This window comes from Mirounga angustirostris, unplaced genomic scaffold (assembly GCF_029215605.1).
Source record: "Mirounga angustirostris isolate CCGP_5_RB_7025 unplaced genomic scaffold, mMirAng1.0.hap1 SCAF_8, whole genome shotgun sequence".
In the NCBI taxonomy this organism is placed as follows: Eukaryota; Metazoa; Chordata; class Mammalia; order Carnivora; family Phocidae; genus Mirounga; species Mirounga angustirostris.
The window spans coordinates 145,277,361-145,302,211 of record NW_026991716.1 but is presented as its reverse complement, the minus strand read 5'-3'; the positions used below and the strand labels follow the sequence as shown (position 1 = coordinate 145,302,211).

General features: G+C 46.8%; 1 protein-coding gene across 1 annotated transcript in view; it reads left to right on the top strand.

Moving 5' to 3' along the window:
• LOC123836555 (WD repeat-containing protein 27) overlaps window positions 1-24,523 on the top strand; it is a 31,971-nt gene extending 7,448 nt beyond the window's left edge. Inside the window, exons 4-8 of the mRNA XM_064598374.1 lie at window positions 3,325-3,422; window positions 4,941-5,062; window positions 12,270-12,367; window positions 13,333-13,435; window positions 22,884-24,523. Of these exons, the coding sequence (XP_064454444.1) occupies window positions 3,377-3,422; window positions 4,941-5,062; window positions 12,270-12,367; window positions 13,333-13,435; window positions 22,884-23,096 (582 nt within the window). The 5' untranslated portion in view covers window positions 3,325-3,376 and the 3' untranslated portion in view covers window positions 23,097-24,523. The remainder of the gene's footprint in view (window positions 1-3,324; window positions 3,423-4,940; window positions 5,063-12,269; window positions 12,368-13,332; window positions 13,436-22,883) is intronic.
• Window positions 24,524-24,851: the final 328 nt, after the last annotated feature.

The following is a 24,851-nucleotide window of genomic DNA, read 5'->3' as shown; positions in this document are numbered from 1 at the left end:
CCTCGTATTGAGATTGGTGTGTTTGCTTCCCATCCATGGTTTATATTTGCTAATGCAACACACCTTTCATAATAATCAGGATTCTGTTTCTGAGGTTTAGCCGTGCCTGTGAGTGTGACTTCAGACTGTTCGCAGCAGCTGTTATGAAATTCTCTACAACGGGTAGGTGCCATAGCGTCTTCACCCATCCTGTTGTTGCCGGAGACCCGGCTTCTTCCGACGCGCCCCATGCTCTAACCAGTGCTGTGCTGGATTTCCTTGTGCACGTGTGGACGCGGGACCGTGCGGGGTGATTTCAGACTCGTCTGCTCTGTGCCAGCAGTGAGCTGTGTGTCGTACACACAGTGAGGGTGGGTTTTGTCTTTCTCCGGAGGCTGTCTGTCCTTGCGTCCTCTCTGCAGGGGATGCCGTGCCGTCTTCCTTCCTATAACTAAGTACCTGATGGTGGTGTTTCGTGTCAGCCTGGAGCTGAGCCATCTGGAGGGAGGAGGCTCACAGGCTTGAGGACTGTGTGCCGTGCTGTCCTGCTTTTCAGTTGGTTTCCAGGTGGCGGCTCTGGCTCCAGGCGTCACATCCATATTCTTACAGCAACATGAAGGGGGAGACTGTGCTGAAGCCGGCAGGCGGCGGGCCCCTGGGAGCATCCCAGGCCCTGGGGGCTGGGACCTGCCTTAGGAACGTGCAGGCAGGGATTGTCAGAGTTTATTTATAAACTGGGCAGATTGCTGCGAGACTTCCCTCACCCATCAGACGCATGGCGTCACCCCCACATCAGCGCATCTGTGCTCTTACTGTGGGGCACGTGAGTCTGAGTGGGCTCGTGTTTCTGGAGTCTGAGCGCAGGGTCTGTCTTGCGAATCACTGTGGGTTCTGTTTCATCCCCGGTCCCTTGTGCCCATCGGGAGACCTGTGGGCAAGTTTTCAGCTTAGTAGCCTTATTGGGTAGCTTTTTAAGTGTGAAGGAGGAACACGCATGGCAGGTGCCCCCGGATCTCAGCCAGAAGATTGGCTTACTCTTAGGTCAGCCACTTGGCCAAGAAACATGTGCTGAGGCCAGGATGGATTTGGCTCAGGTGTGATGTATCCATGGGGTCCCAGCTGCTCCTGAGCAGGACGCGGGCGCCGTGGCCGAGCAGACAGCAGAGTGCCCAGGGCTCCCTGTGGCATTACCCCTGCAGCCTCCTGGCCCGTCTCCTGAGGCTGTGGTGTGGCATCATGTGCCTGCTGCGTCTTACTAGCCTGCTTTCCACTGGTGTGAGTTTGGGGCCAGGTATTAGGAACTGAATGGTTACTGGTTGTTGCAAGCCTGGTGTTTTTAATGTCTTCACATTTTTGATAATGCAGTTCCTTGGAAAGAAGTACTGTGTTTGCAGACTACTTCCGGTCCAGCAGCCAAAGCTGGGACGTGGAGATGGCCTTCACACCGGATTCCTTCCGGGCTGGCCTCGCACGTGCTTAACATGGCCCTTTGCGAGAGGTCTGACCCTCCAGTGGGTGGTCATGCGCAACCCGGGCGTCCTCACCTCCTTCTGTCTGGGGAGATGCCCCATGGAGGTTGTTGGAGAAAGGCCCTTCCCCAGGCCTGCTGCTTGCTTGGGCTACGGCTGCCTTCCCCACTTAAACGCCCCCATCAGCTGGGGGTGGGGACTCTTGGAAACTGGCAAGGCTTCAGAGGATGGGACGCCAAACCTCACACAGGCCGCAGGCATGAGCGCCCCTCAGCAAAGCTGTCTGTCCCTCGGGCAGGGCTCCTGCCGGCCCGTCAGCGCTTGCCTTGGCCCTTCTCCCCTGCCCATCCCCTCCCTCTGAGCTGAAATGGGCACGTGGCCCACTATGTCACATGAATACCTGTGCCTTAAACGGGTACTGTCCCTTCCCCCGTCCCACCTCACCGCCATGCCCTGTGATTTCAGCTGTGCATGTTCTCCCTTGGCTTGCGTGATCTTTCTGACGTGCCTCTCCTGGTCTGTGGTGTCCGCAGAGCTTCTCCGCAGCTCTCCCCATGAAGCGGCTGCTTTCTGCTCCATGAACCACCTACTGTATGATCCGTGCAGTTTTTCAGCAGGAATAATTTGTGGGATCTTTGCGTTGTCACTGAGCTTCCCTTCAAACCTCTCCTGCGACTCAGCTCCATCTGTCCCTCGAGTCTGTGTGGGTGACCCCCACATCGCCGTTGCCCCAGGACCTGCTGAGTCACGCCTCTGGATGCCCATCTCTGTGCCTCCCCTGCATATATGGCCCCAGGTCCCCATGCAGCACTCACTCTCCTGTGGAAGGTACAGGCTGATGGCCTGCTCATCCTCCCTCTCAGCACCCAGCAGGCTCAAGACACGGAGCCCTCCCGGCACTTTGCCCCATCCCGCACCTGCTCCTGCCCCCCGGGCCACCCCCAGAGATCTCCCCTGGGCCTCCCTGGGCCAGGATCACACTGTAAGATTGCTAGCGGGTTCCTTTCCTTTATAAAATTATTGTTAGGGATTCTTGAGGTCGTATGTTTATTAAACCAATGCTGACTGCTTATGTTACCCTTTAGAAAATATTAACAGCGTTTGTGTTAATGGAAATATAGATAATTTATAACCGGTTGGAAGTCTTCTTAAGTATATATAATTATTTTAGAATTAGGAGAAAAATTTGCTTTCTCATAGACAAGAATGAATTATTTGGGGATTTATATGATATTTTTTCATGAAGTTTTCTTTCTTTTTTTTTAAAAAAAATTTTTATTATGTTATGTTAATCCCCATACATTACATTATTAGTTTTAGATGAAGTGTTCCATGATTCATTGTTTGTGCATAACACCCAGTGCTCCATGCAGAACGTGCCCTCCTCAATACCCACCACCAGGCTAACCCATCCTCCCACCCCCCTCCCCTCTAGAACCCTCAATTTGTTTTTCAGAGTCCATCGTCTCTCATGATTCGTCTCCCCCTCCGATTTCCCCCCCTTCATTCTTCCTCTCCTACTATCTTCTTCTTTTTTTTTTTTTTTTAACATATAATGTACTATTTGTCTCAGAGATACAGGTCTGTGATTCAACAGTCTTGCACAATTCACAGCGCTCACCATAGCACATACCCTCCCCAATGTTCATCACCCAGCCACCCCATCCCTCCCACCCCACCCCCTTTTCATGAAGTTTTCTTAAAGGAAAATTTAGAGTTTCCTAAAGGAAAATTAAGGTAGCTGACTTATTCCTTCGATGTTATAAAATATAATTATTCAGTAATATGAAAACTTTCTTCATATTCAGCTTTTTAATTGTAGAATGCTTAATTGTGGGAGAGAAACAAAGATCAATTATCTTTATTTTTCTTTCAGATATAAACAGAAGAGTAGGTGCAAATGTGTCTTCAGGCTTCCCACGACTGGTATGACAGAGATTACCAGTTTATCAGCTGTAAACGACTTCTATTCCTGTATCCTTGCCTCTGCTCTTGGTTTTCACATCCTGAGCGTCTGCCGAGGGCCCAGGGAGCTCACATCTTCTGCATAATTATATGTGTAGTGATTTCATCTCTGGTGAAAAGAGCTTCAGAGGAAAACTAGACGTGGATGCAACAGAGCATCTAACCCAGTATTTCTGGTCTGTAGTTTATTGTATGATATGTAGTAATTTAGTACTTTTTAAAAATGAACTGCTACACCTATGGTGGGTGGTATCCTTCCATTAATGGAAGTTTGCCCCAGCTCTGTGGAGGATGGCGGAAGTTACAGCCATAATGCTGAAGATGAAATTGAGTCTCGGGGCGCCTGGGTGGCTCAGTCATTAAGTGTCTGCCTTCAGCTCAGGTCATGGTCCCAGGGTCCTGGGTTCGAGCCCCACATCGGGATCCCTGCTTCTCCCTCTGCCACTCCCCCTGCTTGTGTTCCCTCTCTCGCTGTGTCTCTCTCTTCAAATAAATAAATAAAATCTTAAAAAAAAAAAAAAAAAGGAGGATGGCAGAAGTTACAGCCATAATGCTGAAGATGAAATTGAGTCTGAAGTTTATTTTTTGACTTTTTTTGGCTAGCATCATCCCTTTTAATTAAAAGCATCGATTTTGATTTATTTAGAAGAAAAGCCCTGATCTTTAGGAATTCATCTTATAAAATTTTAAGTTATTCAGAGGTCTAAGTTATGTTCTTCTGGAGAGTTTTATAGTTGAAATTCAGAAGAACTGATATAAGGTATTAGAGGTTCTAGTGTAATTAGAAATGTGATATTTTTTTGCTAGACCCTTGGCTAACACACAACACAACACTTCGCAGGAATGTGTCCTTCTGAGTATTCTGGCCTTGAGTGGTGGTTTCTGCATATTTCAGTGTTAGCACTGGGTTTATTATCGAATCTGGTAATCTTTCTGCCATATTATTTTTATTTCCATTCTATTGATGACAGTGTTCTGGGCTGAACTTGGGAGGTTGGCTAGTTCTGGTGGTCACATGAACCCTAAGTTCATCAACTGCCGCTCTTGTCCCACGTGTAGAAGTTAGCGATGCTCAGCCAGTGGTATGCCATGCTGGGAGTTGTGTGCTCTCGTGCGGCCGGCTCTGGGCGGCACTGTCCACGTTTATGGTTGCATTGCCTAATTTTACCTTCAGACCTGTCTTCTGAGCTCAGTACCCGTAGATTCAGCTGCCGTTCCATCTCTTGATTGGGGCATTTCCTGGACACCTTGAACCTCATGTCACTGAAGTTAGACCTCTGGGCCTCCCGCCTGGGGGTGTGTAGCACCTGGGTCTGCCCTTGTCCACGGCCCAGCAGCTCCTGCCAGATGCCCAGGACCAGAGGGGGAAGCGGGGCTGTGAGCACAGCTTCTGTGGAGCTTCAGGCGTCGTAGCCACAGTCATCCTGTGTGTCTTCCGGTGCGTCCCAAAAGTCCTAACAGAATACGCGGGGCTGCTCATTCCCGGTGATGGATCGCTGAGAGGAGTTCCCTAACTGAGTCATGCAGATCTTGTGCTCACAGCTGGCCGGAACAGGACTCTGGAAGTTTTTGACCTCAATGCAGGTCGCAGCGCAGCCACAATCGTAGAAGCCCATTCACGGCCTGTCCACCAAATCTGCCAGAATAAAGTGAGTGAGCTGTCGACAGCACATATCATTTGTAGAATTGTATGTCTAAGCATTTGACTCGTACAAATGCCTGATGCAAGTTTGTACCAGTGCTACCAAATTCAATGCTAATTTTTAGTTATCAGTTTTCTAAGCCTTGATGTTTGACCTTAGAAGATAGTTTAATATCATATGGAATGTTAATTTTTGTACTTTGGTCTTTGATTGTTTCATGGGCCTATTTTTCAACTTTACTAGTAATGCATTCACACTTAAAACTTGATGGAGGGTTTGGGTGTTTCAGACACTAAAGGATTGAGTGAGTCATGTAGATCCTCCTGGAATGTGAAGCGGCCTTCAGAAATCAATAGTTTTTCTTTTTAAGAAGTACCTACTCTGTTTTGTTGGAGTAGTACTTTAAAACTACCCACAGCTGAGGGTTACAGACTCGAGATTAGAGGAGGTGCTGTTTTGACGAATTCATTGTCTCACAGTTTAGTTTAAAAGACACTTTGCAACCCAAAAGGCATCTAAGACATTGTGAACAAAACTTCTGTTTTTAAGACTGCAACTACTTTGATATATTTGGAATGACTTTATAATGTCTTCTGAAATCTGCATTATGATTTCAAGGGAATCATTGTTCTTTGTTTTCTGGGTTTTTTTAGAGGGAGGGAGGGGCAGAGGGAGAGAGAATCCTAAGCAGGCTCCACCCCCACCGTCACCACCATCACCAACACCATCATCCTCACCATCATCATCATCATCACCATCATCATTTTTTGTGTATGGAAAGTGGTTTGTCAACATTTCCATTATAAATCCCTATTTTTCTTTTATTTGTTCTTTATTTCTTTCTCGGATTTATCACAGAGCCATGAAAACTTCCATCTAGATGAAACTTGGTATGAAAATCTGAAAATCTCAGTCTGATGTTTATTTTTTCCATTTGGTTCCATATTTGTTTTAAATTGTTTCAGCTGGTTAAATTGGAAATACAAAATACAGTTTTGGAGTTTTAAATGCTTTTTACTTACAAAAAACAAAACCCTAGTTTTAAAATAATGGTAAAGATAATTCTTTTGAACTAAACAATTTTCTCATATTTTCAAAAGAAGTCATTTCATTTTGAAAAACGATGTGATGCTGTTTTGTCTGACATCTTGGGATTTTCTATTTCCAGCCCTCTGTTCCCATTTCATGGTAGAAGACTTTTAAACCTTTTGCATTCCTTACTTTTCTCTGTTGCAGAGATTAAATAAGATAATGCAGGTAAATCTCTTAACATATTCTCAGTTCATTAAATGACAACCATTCTTCCTATTTCTTTAAATATAAATTTATGAAAGTTGGTGGGCCTTGCCTTAAAAAGTCTCTCTTTTCTGATGCACCTAATTTCACACAATCCCTTTGTTCCTGTGAGTGTTAAGGATAAATGCTCAAGAATTTGCTACTTGCAGTAGAAGATCAGAAGCTGAAGTAAGAAATTGCTTTCAAAGAAACTGTAACACAGAAGGTGGTAGGTGTGGACGTGGGTCATACTCATGCAGAGCTGACTGTGGCGAGTGCTGTCACATGAGATGAGAGTGTGGCTGCGGTCATGAGGACAGTCATTGTGTCCTGGGAAGACTGGAGAAGGCTGCATTTGACGGGGACTCTACCTTGTCACATATTATCAGACAGAACTTGATTTTAGGAGAGTTGTGAAGATACATAAAACAGGTTGCCTTAGCCCAAGCAGTTAGTGAGTTTGGGCTAAGAGCCAGGTGGTTCCTGTGCCCCGTGTGTCCTCACAGCCTGACTCCCATATGTAAACCCACGGCATGAACACCACGAGTGTGCCCAGCACTGCCTGGTCAGCACCCCCTGTGCAGTCTGTCCGTCCATCCTTCTGCCCTTGCCGCCACCCCAATCTGCTGTCTCCACAAGGGTCTTCCTCAACCCGTCACACTCCCACTGCTAAATACAAGTGACCATCTCAGTGTCTTCCTTGAAATCCCCCGAGGTTCCCAGTAACTCTTGGGATAGAATCAGACTTGGCCTGCAGGCCCTTGGGGCTCTCCTGTCTCATCCCTCTGTGGACTTAGGTCTCAGGCTGGGCTTATGCGGGAACCTGGGTTGCTGGGCCCAGGCCCTTTTCTGGTGCCATAGATGGCTTCTGTGGGATGCACTGAGCTCTGGCGACGTTTAGCTCCTGGGGGGCACTCCCCAGGACAGGAGGAGGCATCCCCCAGTGTTTGCCGTCACACTCTTACAGGTGTGCTCCCACGTGCCGGACAAGATGTGCTGAGCGTGCATGAACTCCGTCCCCAGAGAGTCCTAATGCATGGATGTGGGAGCCGAGACACGCAGCGCCAGTCCCCTGAGCTGCGTCAGCAGTGATTGTGCGTCTGGCCACGGAGCTCCCGGTCCAAACCCCAGTGGGGCGCTGTGGTCTGGGGGCCTCCGTGCTGCCTCTCTGTGTCCAGGCTTGGGGCTTCCCCACATCCTGATAACGAGCCTAATGAGCAGAACTGGGATCCTGTCACTCCACGCCTGCAACACTTCACCACGGCGAGCTCTTGGGGGATGGCTGAGACCGAGCATCCCGGTGCCTGCCCGTTTGTCCTCACCACTCTTGTGGCCTGGACCAGATGAGGACATGCAGGCACACGCGTGTGCGCACACATGTATGTGTGGGTGTGTGAGCATGTGTTTATCCATGTGCGCATGCATGTGTGTGTATGCATATGCATTAATCAACCTAGTGACGAATTCACCCAAATGTATGTGTCAGCGAGTCTGCGCCTGGCGCCGTTGTGCGCCCTGGGGTACGGGTGTGCAGGAGTGAACTGGTACCCTTGTGCGGAAAGAAGTGGGTTCACGCGGCATGGCATACCCTGTGCCCGGGCTCCTCTGGGCAGGTGAGGCGGGCCGCAGGTCCGTGGGGTACGGGGGAGCCAGGGTGCCTTGGGAGAGCAGGTTCAGGCCCACGTGGTGAGGCCCCAGGCGCGGGTTGGCGGCTCCGCGCCAGCCGGGCTTTCTTCCAGGCACGGGCAGCCGTGCAGAAGGCGGAGCGGGGAGGTGAGGGCCGGCGCGGACGCCCGCGTGGTGCGCGTGCGGGAGCGGCCCGGACACGGACGTAGCGAGCGTGCGCCCCTGGTTCCGGCTGGAGGGCCGCCCGGGGAGGGCGCTGGCGCTCTGCGTCCCCCGGTGGAGGGACGGGCTGGCGAGCGAGGAGGGGGCGTGCTCCCGAGCAGCGGCGCAGCTTGCGCGGATCCCGGCCCCGCGGCGCGCGGTGCGCCCACGGCCGCTGCCCCTTCGGCGGCAGGTGCTTCCCGGGCCGGGCCGCGCCGCGCCGCAGCCGGCGCCCCGTCCGCTCAGCACCTGCCGCGGCCCCGCTGCCTGCCCGGACCGGCTCGGGCCGGTGCGCGTGGGCAGGGCTATGACGCAGCCCGTTTCCGGCGCCGTGTCGGGCTGGAGGAGGTGTCCCCCCGAAGATGTGTGGTCCCTGCGCTGCGGGGGCCCGAGCGGATTCCTGGGCAGCTTCTCCCCAGACGCGCCGTGCGGACAGCGTCGTCAGCAGCCGCGCAAGGCCGCTGTGGCGACGGGTCGGCCTTGCGCCCTCGGGCGGCACGGTGGCCACCGCGTAGGTCCCGCTCACACAGCCTCTCGTCCTTACGGGTTTCGTGCATTTGCTTAGGAAACTGCTTGAAGTTTCTTCTCCATTAAGTAGCAGCGGATGTAATGACCAAACAGCAGCCCGATCGACCGCAAATTGATGTGGCCTTCCGGGGATGACTGTGGTATTTGGGGGATCATTGTGCTGTGCTCTTGGATGAGACGTGTTGCATTAGGAAAATAGTCCCGAGGTTTTTACTGGGAAAACAGCTGGTTTTACTTCTGAAAATACACTTCTGAATGGCATATGGTGGGAGGGCAGGGAAGGCTGTGCGGTTCCAGACGCTCACACTGTGTTCTAATAGCTTGTTTTTCTAAACTTCTCTTAAATCTTTGTTCAGTTGCACAACATACATCAAAGTGTTCTGACCAACCGCAGCCGTATGGGAGCCGCTACCCAGGAACGCTCATGTAACACAAATCCTAACTGGCCCGAATGCCCTATTTCCAGTAAAACATAAAATAGATCATTCCGAAGTCACACACCAGTAATGCTCTTTTTGCAAGCATCCCACGCACAGTCTGAAAACCACCTCTTCTGGGGATTGCCCCGCGATCGTTGTTGGAGAAGCAGACTAATTTTATCACGTTCACAAGAGTACATCAAAAATTGAGCGCCATATTTTCCTATTTTTAAATTGTGTTGTATCATTAAGTGGTTTATTTTTACAATGAAAATATATAAATCTTTTATGATTTACTGATCTCTTTAAAAATCATAGCTATTGTTTTTTCTGTATATATAATAAAAACTTGACTATTACTTTTTTCTACGCCTGAATAAGATATATGCATTTTTATGATGTAAATACACAATGCTATATAGCTAATTTGAATTGAAAAATTAAATATGTAATGGTTTAAATAGTTTTCTAATGAAAACATTTCATCACACAGAAAACTTTAGGTTTTCAGCAGTAATGGTCAGTGAAATCCATATGATTGCCTTAAGATATATTACTTTACTATCTTTAGATCTTGTATTTTTTTTTTTTTTTTAAAGAGATGAAATGCTTGTGGGGACAGACACAATTCTGCTCTGTATGTTTCTGTCTCATTCTTCTTTGATTACCACAAATGAATTTGGTGTGACTCTTTCCCAAGTACGCATCAAAATACGTTCTGGACTGTGTGATGGCAGCAAACTGTTCATATCTCTGTGCTACCTGATTTTTATTCACATTGTAGGAATGAATTTGACCCATCTTTATGCCTTTGCAATGTGTGCAGTGAAGCCTATGAATTTCCCTCTGAGTACCACTTTAGTTGCCCTGTACCGCTTGGAGCAGGTGCTATTTTTATTATTCAGTAGTTAACATTTTCTAATTCCCATTAGGACTTTTTTTAACCTAGACTTTATTTAGATGTGTGCTTTTAGGCTTCTACGTGTATGAGCTTGTTTTTGGTAAACTTTCTGTTACTGATTTCTGATTTTATGGCATTGTGTTTGGAGCACGTGATCTATATGGCACTGATTCTCTTCTACCTGTTGCGATTTTTGTATCTATTGAGAAACTTGGCTGTGTGGTTGATTTTTATGAGTATCATGTATGTGTGCGTGAAAAGAATATGTTCTCACCCACCACTGGGTACATGTTTGCATAGATGTCTATTGACCCAACCTTATTAATTGTATTCAAATTATTCAGGTTTCCTAATTTTTTGTACTCTCGATTGTTTTTTTTTTTTAATTAGAGAAATGTATTAATACCTCTCCCTGTGATTGTAATCTTGTCAATTTCTTCTTATAATTCTATTAATTTTTGCTCCGTATAATTACAGGCTGTGTAATTGGGCATATTTAAGTCAGACTTCTTATGTTTTCATTGCAGTGTTCCTTTTATAATATCTATAAACTATTTTTAATGAGGTCTTATTTGCCTTGTATCTATTTTTTCTAGTACTTTTGCAATCAATCTTGCCTTCTTTTATTTAGTATATGCTATTTTTCTCCCACCCTTCACATTCAGCCTTTAAAAGTGCTTTTTAAAAAAATTTTATTTATTTATTTGAGAGAAGAGAGAGAAAGGGAGCATGAGTGAGGGGAGGAGCAGTGGGAGAGGGAGAGGCAGACTCCCCTCTGAGCAGGGAGCCTGATGTGGGGCTCAGTCTCAGGACCCTGGGACCATGACCCGAGCTGAAGGGCAGACGCTCAACTGACTGAGCCACCCAGATGCCCCTAAAAATGATGTTTTTAGTGTTTTTCTTGAAATCCAACTAAGAATCTCTTCTTTTTTTTAACTTGTTGAGTTTAGTCTGCTTACAACTGGTATGCTTACTCACACATTTGATCTTATTTTGTGCATTCTCTTCTACATTAAAAAAAAACTTCTGTATTTTCTATTTATCATGGATTTTCTTTGCTTCTTCATTTCTTCTTCCTTAGCCTCAATTGGATTGACTGAAAAAAGGTTTTAATTCTCTTTTTATCCCTGTGAATGCTTTTGGTTTTTTACTGGTTAACTTCAAGAAACTAGCAATTTTGTAAGGTATTGTAACTCTGCCTTTCTGTTAAACTCGATCTGTGTCTCATTCCTAGACTCAGTGCCTTGCAAAGTGCTCAGTGTTTAGTGGATGATCTCTGGATGTTTGTTGGATGTCTGTTGAATTGTTTGGATGGTATGAGTTATCAAGGTGTCTTGACCTTGTGCTCGTTTGTGGACTGCTAAGCTATGTTGAATTGGTAGCTCGGTGGCGATGAGTGGATTCCTCTGTGTCGTGTTTCTCACCTGAAATGGGTATAAAATAGTTTACATCTCATAAGTTTGTTAGGAGGATGAAATGTTCAGTGTTCAGAATGCTGTTGGCACAGAGTTAAGACTCTCTCTGTTAGTTTGCTATTGAGTCTATGTACACCTTCATTTCCTATTTGTAACTGAAGAACAGCCTCGAGGTATGTGCACACTGTGAGGGTACGTACTTTCAGATGTACTTCAGTATATTTTTCTTAATAATTTGGTTATTCTTGGCATGGAAGGAAGATGGACATTGTCATGAACCACAATTATGTAATGTTTGGGTCCAAAAATGGTTCTGTAGGTGGAGTGCAGTTCAGCTCCTTCCAGGAGATATTTTAAGTCGCTGTGGCCTTCTGACTGCAGCATGAGGGGAGGTGATCAGATCAGAGGCAGGTCCTCAGAGGGACCCCAGCCAGGGACTGCACAGAGGCCTTAGGGTTTGATAACTGGCAGATTAATAACTGACCTCAAACTTCAAATGCCCCATTCAGGGCATCTTTCAGATAATTTATTGAAGATGGATTATGATCTATATTTAAAAATAAATTCTGGTATATTCATATTGTAGTCTTTTGATCTTTTATTGTACTTTTATAATTCTTGGTGGCATTTCATATATAGAAAACATACACTTCCTAAGGTCAAAATGTACCATTAGTAATTAGTCATAAGGAAGTTTTTGGAGGCCAATTCTGAAATTGTTATAAATAAGAAAAAAACCTCGTGTCAGTTTCTTACTTTAGATTCGCTGTTGTTAGATAGCATCAGTGTAATGTTTATTAATTCAGCCTTTAAAGAACACATCTTGTTTCCTCCCCTTACAACTCTAGGGATCATCATTCACGACCCAACAGCACCAGCTTTATAACCTTTTCGCCACCACAGCCACTGGGGATGGCAGAAAGCCGTGGGACTTGGGAACCCTGAGGTAAGGCCCGCCCTGGCCTGCAGGGGGCGCACGAGACATGCTTCTGTTAACAGCTCCTGAGGCACGTGGCCTTAGTGTCTGTAAACTCAGTCTGATCTCTTTTTTCCAAATACAACAAGGTTGTGGTGAACCTACTCATGCTGAGCCATCTAAGAAGAGTATGATTTATACACAGAACAGGTCACACCAATTTGGAGTGCTAACGTAAAGGGTGCTGGTCTTTGCTAGGCTTGTGCCTTGTGACCCCTGAGGGTCAGATATGCACAGGGAGGTAATGAGATGCTCATAAACTACAGTGATGCAAATGCATATATGTGTATGTTCCTGTTCTCTAAAAAAGATAATTCTGTTATGGGGAATAATCACTAAATATATAACGTAGATAAAAAAGTATCATCAATATTTGTGCGCACGCACACTTACAGACGGCAAGGGCGGAATGAACAGTGTCTCTGCTCTCCTCTGTAATCGCTAAGCGAATATAAAAGCCCCTCTGATGTGTGAGGGCGTGTTCCCTGAGCCCTCTCCAGGTGGGGCTCTGTTTGGCATCGTGGACCCCCTGGAGCCCAGCCATGTGCTGGTCAGCGCTTGCGAAGGCTCTCCTTGGGCAGCTCTGGCCATCCCCAAATAGGAGATTTTCTCAGGAAAACCAGCATCAATAAACAGGTTGTATGTAACACTTTGTAGCAAGTTGGTTGAGGCACCAGCCTTGTTAGAGTGTTGCGCCTCCCAGAAGTCTTTGAATCACTGATCCAAATAATTTATCATTTGAAAACGTTTGTTCTATATTTTTAAAGATCTTCAGAATGACCTGCTTGCCTTTAATTACTCACACGTGAGCATGCTATCTCAGTGCTGGTTTGCTCATTGTTGGGAAGACAGGCTACAAGTCAGTGTCTTTGCCCTAATTTGTGTTAAAAATAAAAAATCATTTTTTTCTCCTGATGCTTCTTCCTTTCCTATAGATGCGAGCGCTGTTTTGAAGGACATCCAAACCACGGATACCCATGTGGGACTGCTTTCAGCCCTTGTGGACGCTACGCGGCTTCTGGCGCGGAGGACAGACATGTAAGTGCCCTTGCGGTGTGTCGGTTGGTCTTCAGTCATGAGACCCTAGACTCATTCTTGTGGAAACTGGTTAATGTTGTCGCACAGGAGGATAAAAATCTGTTTTAATGAGAATAATGTGTACACTATGAAAGACCCTCATGCATTAATTTTGGTGAGGCATGATTATTTTTAACCTCAGTCACACGTTAGTTTATTTCTTTATTCATTTATCAATCATTGCACAAATTGCCTCTCATGTAGGAATTGCTGCATGCTGCATTTTCTGTGAATCACCAGGTAACAACACTAATGAGTAAAATACCAGATCAAAGTATTTAACTGGGAGTCTTCCTTTTTGATATCTTAGGGAACAATGTACTTATTTTATTATTATTTTTAACCTTCCAAAGAAGTGCCTTTATTTATTCACAGGGCTTAGGAAGGGAAAAGGCTCTAGAAAAAGGGAATTTCAGAATAGGCCCTGGTGCAGGGAGGACTTGGCAGGGTCCAGGCTGCCGTCTCCTGTGCTTTCTGGTGGTCACTGCCTGGTCGTGAGGACGTCCCGTGTCTCTCGGTGGCCAGTTTGGGCCCCAGTGAGTGGCTCTGATGACTTCTCAGCCCCCGCCCAGCACCCCCCAGGTCAGCCCCCCTCCGTCAGCGCCCCCGCCCAGCCCCCCACTCAGCCCGCCCCGTTCAGCCCTCCCCGTCCAGCCCCCTGCCCAGCCCCTGCCCTGCCCCATTCTGCTGCGCCAGCTCTTCATCCTACACGCGTGCTAAGGGCCCGGGACTCCTCGAGGCCGACGCGCTGGCGGTCTGTAGTCGCACGGTTGCGAGCCGCAGTGCGGGGGTGTCCCTGATCAGCTCCTACTTAAGGATCTGCTTGCTGGCGGCGCCTGCCCCCAGCCCCACTGCAGGCTGGCAGGACACCCCCCGCCGCCCTGCCGACTGGCCCAGCGTACTTACTTCGTTGTTTTAAATCGATTTTTAAATTTTTATTTATTTATTTATTTTAGAGCGAGAGAGGTGGGGGAGGAGCACAGGGAGGGAGAGAGAATCTCAAGCAGGCTCCACACCCAGCGTGCAGCCCAACTTGGGGCGCCATCTCACGACCCTGAGATCATGACCTGAGCCCAAATCCAGAGTCAGACGCTCAACCGGCGAAGCCCCCCAGGCGTCCCTCAATGTACTTATTTTAATGAAATTGCCTTCCCTTCCTCTCCCCAACATACCTTACATGTTAGACACACATGTCTTATGATGGATTTGGAATAGAGACTGATACATATCCATTTGTCCTCAACATATTTAAAAAGGTTTTGTGTTAGGGCGCCTGGGTGGCTCAGTTGGTTAAGCGCCTGCCTTTGGCTCAGGTCATGATCCTGGAGTCCCGGGATCGAGTCCCGCATGGGGCTCTCTGCTCGGCAGGGAGTCTGCTTGTCCCTTTGACCCTCCGCCCTCTCATGCTCTCTGTCTCTCATTCTCTCTCTCAAATAAATAAATAAGATCTTAAAAAGGTTTTGTGTTAGTTTCCTAGGGCTAGTGCAACAAATCACCATAAATTTCGCAGCTTAAAACAACAGAAATCTATTCTCTCAGTTCTGGAGGCTGCAGGTCTAAAAATCAAGGGGTTGGAGGGTTGGTTCCTCCTGGAGACCCTGAGGAACTGTCTGCCCTGGCCCCTTCCACTTCTCGTGCTGGCTGCCGATCCTTGGCATGCTTTGGCTTGGGGCTCATCAGTCCAGTGTCTGCCCCCATCTTCACACAGCTGTCTTCCCTGGTGTCGCCATTCTCCCTCTTCTTTCTCTTACAAGGACACTGGTCACTGGACACCCTAAATCCAAGCTGATCTTATGATCTTAACATAATCATATCAGCAGAGATCCTACTTCCAATAAGATTACATTCACAGGTCCTGGGGTTAGGACTTGAACATATCACTTTGGGGGACACAATTCAACTCACTACAAGTCTATATGGGTTATCTAAATAAAAAAAGACATAGAGAAATTTCTAAAAACTCAAGGAAACTATAGACTTTATTTGGAAATAAATAACTTTTACCATTTAGCTGAAAGATTTATCATATAAACTTTTTTCTTTTTCAATTTAACTGATAAGAATGGAATTTAAAAGGATGGAAAACTATTTTATGAAACTTTTTTTTAAAAAGATTTAATTTATTTATTTGACAGAGACACAGTGAGAGAGGGAACACAAGCAGGGGGAGTGGGAAAGGGAGAAGCAGGCGATGCAGCGCTCGATCCCAGGACCCTGGGATCATGACCCGAGCCAAAGGCAGACGCTTAACGATTGAGCCACCCAGGCGCCCCTATTTTATGAAACTTATAAGTAGGAAAATCTATTCTAAAATTTTACTAGTTCTTAAGTAACTAAATGTGCTCCACTGACGTCTTTCTTTGTCATCTGCTATGATAGATACTTGAGTTCACTATAAATGAGGTACTTTGATTATGTGAAAGTGGGTAGAAATAGATACTTTAGTTTTTTTTATTTATTTTTTTAAGTTTTATTTTATTATGTTATGTTAGTCACCATACAATACATCAGTAGTTTTTGATGTGGTGATCCACGTTCCATTGTTTTCGTATAATACCCAGTGCTCCATGCAGTACATGCCCTCCTTAATACCCATCACCAGGCTAACCCATCCCCCCATGCCCCTCCCCTCTAGAACCCTGTTTGTTTCTCAGAGTCCATAGTCTCTCATGGTTCATCTCTCCCTCCAATCCCCCCCCCCTTCATTTTTCCCTTCCTTCTCCTAATGTCCTCCATGCTATTCCTTATGTTCCACAAATAAGTGAAACCGTATGATAATTGACTTTCTCTGCTTGACTTATTTCACTTAGCATAATCTCCTCCAGTCCCATCCATGTTGATGTAAAAGTTGGGTATTCATCTTTTCTGATGGCTGAGTAATATTCCATTGTATATATGGACCACATCTTCTTTATCCATTCCTCTGTTGAAGGGCATCTCGGCTCTTTCCACAGTTTGGCTATTGCGGACATTGTTGCTATGAACATTGGGGTGCATATGGCCCTTCTTTTCACTGCATCTGTGTCTTTGGGGTAAATACCCAGGAGTGCAATTGCTGGGTCATAGGGTACCTCTATTTTTAAATTTTTGAGGAACCGCCACACTGTTTTCCAAAGTGGCTGTACCAACTTGCATTCCCACCAACAGTGTAAGAGGGTTCCCCTTTCTCCACAACCTCTCCAACATTTGTTGTTTCTTTCCCTGTCCATTTTTGCCATTCTAACTGGTGTAAGGTGGTATTTCAATGTGGTTTTGATTTGAATTTTCCTGATGGCTAACGATGATGAACATTTTTTCATGTGTCTGTTAGCCATTTTTCTTCTTCGGAGAAGTGTCTTTTCATGCCTTCTGCCCATTTTTTGACTTGATTATTTGTTTTTTTGGGTGTTGAGTTTGAGAAGTTCTTTATAGATCTTGGATACCAGTCCTTTATCTGTAGTGTCCTTTGCAAATATCTTCTCCAATTCTGTGGGTTGCCTCTTTGTTTTGTTGACTGTTTCCTTTGCTGTGCAGAAGCTTTTTATCTTGATGAAATCCCAAAAGTTCATTTTTGCTTTTGTTTCACTAGCTTTTGGAGATGCATCTTGAAAGAAGTTGCTGTGGCTGATGTCAAAGAGGTTACTGCCTATGTTCTCCTCTAGGATTTTGATGGATTCCTGTCTCACATTGAGGTCTTTCATCCATTTTGAGTTTATCTTTGTGTATGGTGTAAGAGAATGGTCCCGGTTTCATTCTTCTGCATGTGGCTTTCCAATTTTCCCAGCACCATTTATTGAAGAGACTGTCTTTTTTCCATTGCATGTTTTTTCCTGCTTTGTCGAAGATTATTTGACCATAGAGAGGGTCCATATCTGGGTTCTCTATTCTGTTCCATTGGTCTATATGTCTGTTTCTGTGCCAGTACCATGCTGTCTTGGTGATCACAGCTTTGTAATATAGCTTGAAATCAGGCAACGTGATGCCCCAGCTTTTTCTTTTTCAACATTTCCTTGGCGATTCGGGGTCTTTTCTGATTCCATACAAATTTTAGGATTGTTTGTTCCAGCACTTTGAAAAATGTCATTGGAATTTTGATCGGGATGGCATTGAAGGTATAGATTGCTCTGGGTAGCATAGACATTTTGACAACGTTTATTCTTCCGATCCATGAGCATGGAATATTTTTCCATCTTTTTCTATCTTCTTCAGTTTCTTTCATGAGTGTTCTGTAGTTCCTAGAGTATAGATCCTTTACCTCTTTGGTTAGGTTTATTCCAAGGTATCTTATGGTTTTTGGTGCTATTGTAAATGGAATCGTTTCTCTAATTTCTCTTTCTACAGTTGTGTTGTTAGTGTATAAGAAAGCAAATGATTTCAGTGCATTGATTTTGTATCCTGCCACATTACTGAATTGCTAGATGAGTTCTAGCAATTTGGGGGTGGAGTCTTTTGGGTTTTCCACATAAAGTATCATGTCGTCTGCGAAAAGAGAGAGTTTGACTTCTTCTTTGCCAATTTGAATACCTTTTATTTCTTTTTGTTGTCTGATTGCTATTGCTAGGACTTCTAGTACTGTGTTGAACAATGGTAGCGAGAGTGGGCATCCGTGACGTGTTCCTGATCTTAAGGGAGAGGCTCTCAGCTTTCCCCCATTGAGGATGATATTCGCTGTGGGTTTTTCATAGGTGGATTTTATGAACTTGAGGAATGCTCCCTCTATCCCTATACTCTGAAGAGTTTTAATCAGGAAAGGATGTTGTATTTTGTCAAATGCTTTTTCTGCATCAGTTGTGAGAGGACCATATGGTTCTTCTCCCTCCTTTTATTAATGTGTTCTATCACATTGATTGATTTGCGAATGTTGAACCACCTTGCATCCTGGGGATAAATCCCACTTGGTTGTTGTGGATGATCCTTTTAATGTATTGTTGGATCCTATTAGCTAGGATTTTGTTGAGGATCTTGGAATCCATATTCATCAGGGATATTGGTCTGAAATTCTTTTTGATGCGGTCTTTGCCTGGTTTGGGGATTAAGGTAATGCTGGCCTCATAGAATGAGTTTGGAAGTTTTCCTTCTGTTTCTATTTTTTAAAACAGCTTCAGTAGAATAGGTATTATTTCTTCTTTGAATGTTTGGTAGAATTCCCCAAGGAATCCATCAGGCCCTGGACTCCTGTTTTTTGGGAGGTTTTTGATCACTGCTTCAATCTCGTTACTGGTTATTGGCCTATTCAGGTTGTCAATTTCTTCCTGTTTCAGTCTTGGCAGCTTATAGGTTTCCAGGAAGGCCTCCATTTCATCCAGATTGCTCAGTTTATTGGCATATAGTTGTTGATAATAATTTCTAATAATTGTTTCTACTTCCTTGGTGTTAGTTGTGATCTCTCCCCTTTCATTCATAATTTTATTAATTTGGGTCCTTTCGCTTTTCTTTTGGATAAGTCTGGCCAGTGGTTTACCGATCTTATTAATTCTTTCAAAGAACCAACTTCTAGTTTCGTTGATCTGATCTATTATGTTTCTGGTTTCTAATTCATTGATCTCTGCTCTAATCTTAATTATTTCTCTTCTAATGCATGGCTTAGGCATCGTTTGTTGCTTTTTCTCTAGTTCTTTAAGCTGTAGAGTTAGTTGGTGAATTCGGAATTTTTCTGTTTTTTTGAGTGAGGCTTGGATGGCTATGTATTTCCCCCTTAGGACTGCCTTTGCAGTATCCCATAGGTTTTAGACCGATGTGTTTTCATTCTCAGTGGTTTCCATGAATTGTTTAAGTTCTTCTTTGATTTCCTGGTTGACCCAAACATTCTTGAGCAGAGTGGTCTTTAGCTTCCAAGTGTTTTTAATTTCTTCCAAATTTTTTCTTGTGATTAAGTTCCAGTTTTAAAGCATTGTGGTCTGAGAATATGCAGGGAATAATCTCAATCTTTTGGTATCGGTTGAGACCTGATTTGTGACCCAGTATGTGGTCTATTCTGGAGAAAGTTCCATGTGCGCTCGAGAAGAATGAGTATTCTGTTGTTTTAGGGTGGAATGTTCTGTATGTATCTATGAGGTCCATCTGGTCCAGTGTGTCATTCAATGCTCTTGTTTCTTTGTTGATTTTCTGCTTAGATGATCTGTCCATTGCTGAGAGTGGAGTATTGAGGTCACCTACAATTAACGTATTGTTATCAATATGACTCTTTATTTTGGTTAACAGTTGGCTTATGTAGATGGCTGCTCCCATGTTGGGGGCATAGATATTTACAATTGTTAGATCTTCTTGTTGGATAGACCCTTTAAGAATGATATAGTGTCCTTCTGTGTCTCTAACTACAGTCTTTAGTTTAAAATCTAATTTGTCTGATATAAGAATTGCTACCCCAGCTTTCTTTTGAGGTCCGCTGGCAGACCAGAAGATGGATCTCCATCCCTTCACTTTCAGTCTGGATGTATCTTTAGGTTCAAAATGAGTCTTTTGTAGACAGCATATGGATGGGTCCTGTCTTTTTATCCAATCTGCAACCCTGTGCCGTTTTATGGGAGCATTTAGGCCGTTCACATTGAGAGTGATTACTGAAAGACATGAATTAATTGTCATTATGTTGCCTGTGAAGATGTTGTTTTTATAGATTGTCTCTGTAAATTTCTGTTGTATATCACACTTGGGGTCTTTCTCCTTTTATAGGACCCTCCCTAATATTTCTTGCAGGGCCGGCTTAGTGGTCACATATTCTTTCAGTTTCTGCTGGTTGTGGAAGCTCTGCATCTCTCCATCCATTCTAAATGAAAGCCTTGCTGGATAAAGTATTCTTGGTTGCATGTTCTTCTCGTTTAGTACCCTGAATATGTCTTGCCAGGCCTTTCTGCCTTGCCAGGTCTCTGTGGATAGGTCTGACGTTATCCTGATGTTCCTCCTTCTGTACAGAAGGAATCTCTTCCCCCCTAACTGCCCTTAAGATGGTTTCCTTGGTTCTAAGATTTGCAAGTTTTACTATTACATGCCGGGTGTTGGCCTGTTTTCCTTGATCTTGGGAGGGGTCCTCTCTGCCTTTAGGACACGAATGTTTGTTTCATTCCCCAGATTAGGGGGGTTCTCAGCTACGATTTGCTCAAATATATCTTCTAGTCCTCTCTCTCTCTACACTCCCTCCGGGATTCCAATAATTCTGACATTGGAATGCTTCATGGTGTCACTTATTTCTCTGATTCTATTTTCATGGATTCCAATTTGTTTTTCCCTGGCCTCCTCTTTTCCCTTTTTATCTATTATACTGTCTTCCAGATCGCTTATTCTCTCTTCTGTCTCAGTTACCCTAGCTGTTAGATTATCTAGATTAGATTGGATCTCACTGATAGCATTTTTAAGTTCTGCCAATTCAGCTTTCATTTCTGCCTTTAGAGACTCTATGTTGCCATTAATTGATTTCTCCATGCTAGCTATTGTCTTCACAATTGCTAGCCTGAATTCCATCTCCGACATCTTGGTTATATCTGCATCCATTTGTAAATCTGCAGCATAAGTCATAATCTCTGAGTCTTTTCTGTTTGGGGGGCTCCTCCTCCTAGTCATTCTGTTAATGGGTGGTTGAGGGAATGTATAGAGTCCAAATTATTGACCAGAACCCAAGCAAGATGCACCTGTTTTCTAGGGACCTCAGGGTTGCTGGCCTCTTGTTTTCCCAGCCTGTCTTCTGGGGGAGGGGCCTGCCGCACTGTTACTCAGGCAACCCTGTTTGGGCAGAGTTGCCCTGCCCCCCTGTGGTGGGGGATGGGCTCAGTGGGAACCAGTTTTGGGGGGCTTTTGTTCTCTGGCGGCTTTCCTGGGCAGCTTTCCACGTCTCTTCCATGAGTCAGAGCAGAAGAGACTGTTTCCCACCCTCTTCCTCAGAGCAGAGAGACCTCAGTCTGTTCTTTAGTGAGCTCTCCAGGCCACACCGTCTCTGTTTCTGTCTGTGATGCTATAAACTGTGGCATCCTGGGTTGTGTGCCCCTCTGCAGCGCCCCCAGTCCTACCTCCAGGTCGGGGCACATCTCTGCCCTTTGTGCTTCTAAAACTGCCAGCCACTCCCAGTTCACACGCATGAGCCCACCGCTCCGGGTTTCTGTCCCAGGGGCTGCTCTAAAGTCCTTTCCCCGCCGCTACCGTTCTGCGAGTCTGTGCCCCATCTGCAGCGCATGAGGCTGTCGCTCACCGGTGGTGTAGGATTCCCACAGTCAGGTTCCCTCCCACTGCGGTTTATCCTCCCATATCTGCCCACGGAATCACAGCTCCCTGCTTCATACCTCGAAACCAACTGCTCACGATATTCTGTTTGTAGAGATCCAGATCACATCTCAGGCTGATTTCGTGGGTGTTTAGAGTGGTCTGGTAGATATCCAGCTCAATTCTGGGACTGGTTGCAGTAGGGTCCCCTACTCCTCCACCATCTTTTCTCCCACACCTGAAAGCATTTTCATATAGAAAATGAAAGGCTGTTTCTTAAATGACTCTTATCTAGATGTCTTTCCTGATATCACAGCATCATTTTATGAGCATTGTGAGATCCTCACCAATGCAAGGCAGTGCTAATCCCCACTCAAAATTTGGCAAAAACAGAAGGAGTTGCAGGAAGGACTTTTCCAGACACTGCTCTGAAAAGAGTCAGGCCATCTTCAGAGCCTGCGTGCATCAGAGCCCGCCCACACCTGTCTGCTTCCCGCTGCTCTGGCCTTCCTGGGGTGGGAGGGAGAAGCATCTCCCTCTCTGCCTGGCCCCTCCAGCCATCCCCTCCTGCCGCATGGGGGCCGCTCTGCCCAGAGCCTCTCTCTCCCTGCCCTGTGGTCTCTGCTGTTCTCCATCAGCCTGGATGCATGTTCCCTGGAGCCTAACTATGTGAACAGGAACCATCAGCATGTACTTGACCTACTTCTGTAATTGGATTTATGTCCCACATTGTACTCAAGCTGGTTCCTGGAACGTTAGCACCACCAGCCCAACTCCCTCACCTCCTGGCCTCTTTCCCGCTGTTTCTCATCTCTTGAAATCCTTTGCTCTCATGGCTTCTGGCCCTCATGCTTCTCTGCATGTTTGCTTCTTCCTGCACCCATCCTACTCATCTCCCCCACATCACAGGTCACCTCGATGTCACGCACCTCGAACGCTGGCCCCTTTCCTGCTTCCTGAGTGCGGTACAGCTGGGGCTCTCCTCAAGCACCGGTGGTCACTTCCCCGCCCATGGGCTTCTCGGGGTGCAGCGCCCCTTTCCAGGGTGGTTTTCCCTGGGGAGACGCCCACAGACGTGCTGAGATGTTTGTTCCTGCTTTCTCTCCGTGGTTTGGGATCTAGAGAGATTCAGGGGGTATGTGACCAACATTTGCCTCCAAGAATTACATTTTTTATTAGCACATGGTTTATATACGGGGCATAAAGTAGTTGTCGGTTCACCTGTCTGAGGAGTTTTTTGCAGGTCTTTGTGTGGACACTGCGTTTCTCTTGGGCTGACATGGAGAAGCGAGGCTGTGGGTCTGTGGGCTGGCATGGGCTTAGCTTCACCGGAAACTGCCAGCAGGGGTCCATGCTGGCTATACCACTGGCCAGTGTGGCATCGAGTCTTTGGCACCCACACACGTGCACAGATGACAGTGATGGGAGCACGCCGAGTGGGGCGCGGCTCCGGTAAGGGCAGCCACCGCGTGCCGGCGAGTAGCTCGGACTGTGACGTGAGCAGCTGTGTGCCCTGGTGTCCTCGTCTGCGGAGCAGGGACGGTGATAGCTGTGTCTTCAGAGGTGGACAGGATGACACGTCCGTGTGCGGTGAGCCTGTGCCGTCCTCGTTAACCTCCCTGTGTGATGATCAGACATGACAGGTGCCAGAGAGCTGTGGCCCTTGTGGGTCCCCTTGGTCGCTAAGCCGAACGGCAGATGCAAGGAGGGTCCTGAGTCCCAGGAAGCCCTCCAGCGCTATTCACGAGAGCGTTCCACGTGAACGTGTCCTGCAGGGAGATCGGTGGAGCGGTGAGGCTGGTGCTGAGTCGTCGCCGGAAGGGCAGTGAGTCCGAAGAGGCCCCGAGTCCTCTGTTGACAGTCGAGGTCATAGGCGGCCTCACAGAACAACACACAAGCTTAGAGTCAGAAAAACCTGGTTAGAACGTCGGTGTTGACGCCCGAAGTCCATACCGGTCACGTACCCTCCGTGTGTCCTGCTTCCCCGGCGTGAACATGAGGGTACCTGGTGTTCGTCTGTGACATGAGCTGTAGGCGGCGATGAACCGCACAGTGTGACCGTTGCTGGGCCCGGGGCAGCAACAGTGGTCCACTTTGGGAACTGTTAGGAGCTGCTTTTCAAACAAGCACATCTGGATCAGAAGAAAAAATCCATACTTTTGATCTCTCCACTCCAAGGTACATATGACACCTACTTGTAGACTTTATTTCAGGAACCACCGTTTACCAATGGCAGGATCATCTGAAGTTCTAAATTTGAAGGGCTCATTTGTACATTAAAGTAGGTTTTTTGTGGAAAAGGAATCCCCTAGATGTCTTGCTTCTGCTGCGATGTGGCATTTCCCTTTATTACCAGTAAAGTCTAGAAATACTTGTTTGCACATTTTGTTACTTAAAAATGTGAATGGATCTCGCATCAGCATGGTATCCAAGCCCAGATTTCTGTCCCTAAAATGAAGTGTCTGATGGCGTCTGTGTGTGTATTTACACACATACACATCTTCTCATCTGGTCATACAATTAGAGAGGAATGTAAGTTCTTCCCAACAGCCATAGAAGAAGTTCAAAATACCTGAATTCCAGGCTAATTAGTAGGAAGCAGAGCGCAGGCGGTTTGTCTCAAGTTGATGGGACAGGACAGTAAAAGCCCTCTTTTCACCCAGTTTGGGACGTGCAGGTCAGGGGGGACTGCGGAGCCGGTGAAGACCCGACCAGGCGAGGGGGAGACGCAGGCGTCGTCGGCGGCCGCGGGAGCCCTGCGTGCGCGCGTTTCAGCAGGCGGTCCCGCGTGTTTGCCGCGCGGGCGTGCGTGTACGACGGGGCTCGGGCGCGCTGTCTCCCAGGCGGGCTGGACGCACGGGCTTCAGCCCGTCAGCCCCCGTCCTCTCCCCGTGGGCGGCGCCCGCACCCGCACCAGGCTCTCCGCGCCTTCTGTATCTGCCGCCTTTGGGTGGGCGACGTGCGCTCACGGTGACGCGCGTTTCCAGGGCGGGCGGGCCGCGGGCGGGGCGCGCAAGCGTGCTCCCCGTGAACGTGCTCGTCGCTCAGCGTGGCGTGTCCCCGGGCGCAGCGGGAGCGCCGCAGCCGGCGAGTCCCCGAGCGGCCGGGAAGAGCCCCACGCACAGAATGAGGGCGGGGAGCAGGGAACGCGAACGCGAGCCACCGTGTGAGGAGGAGGCCCGGCGCGGAGCGGGTCGCGGCGGCGCACACG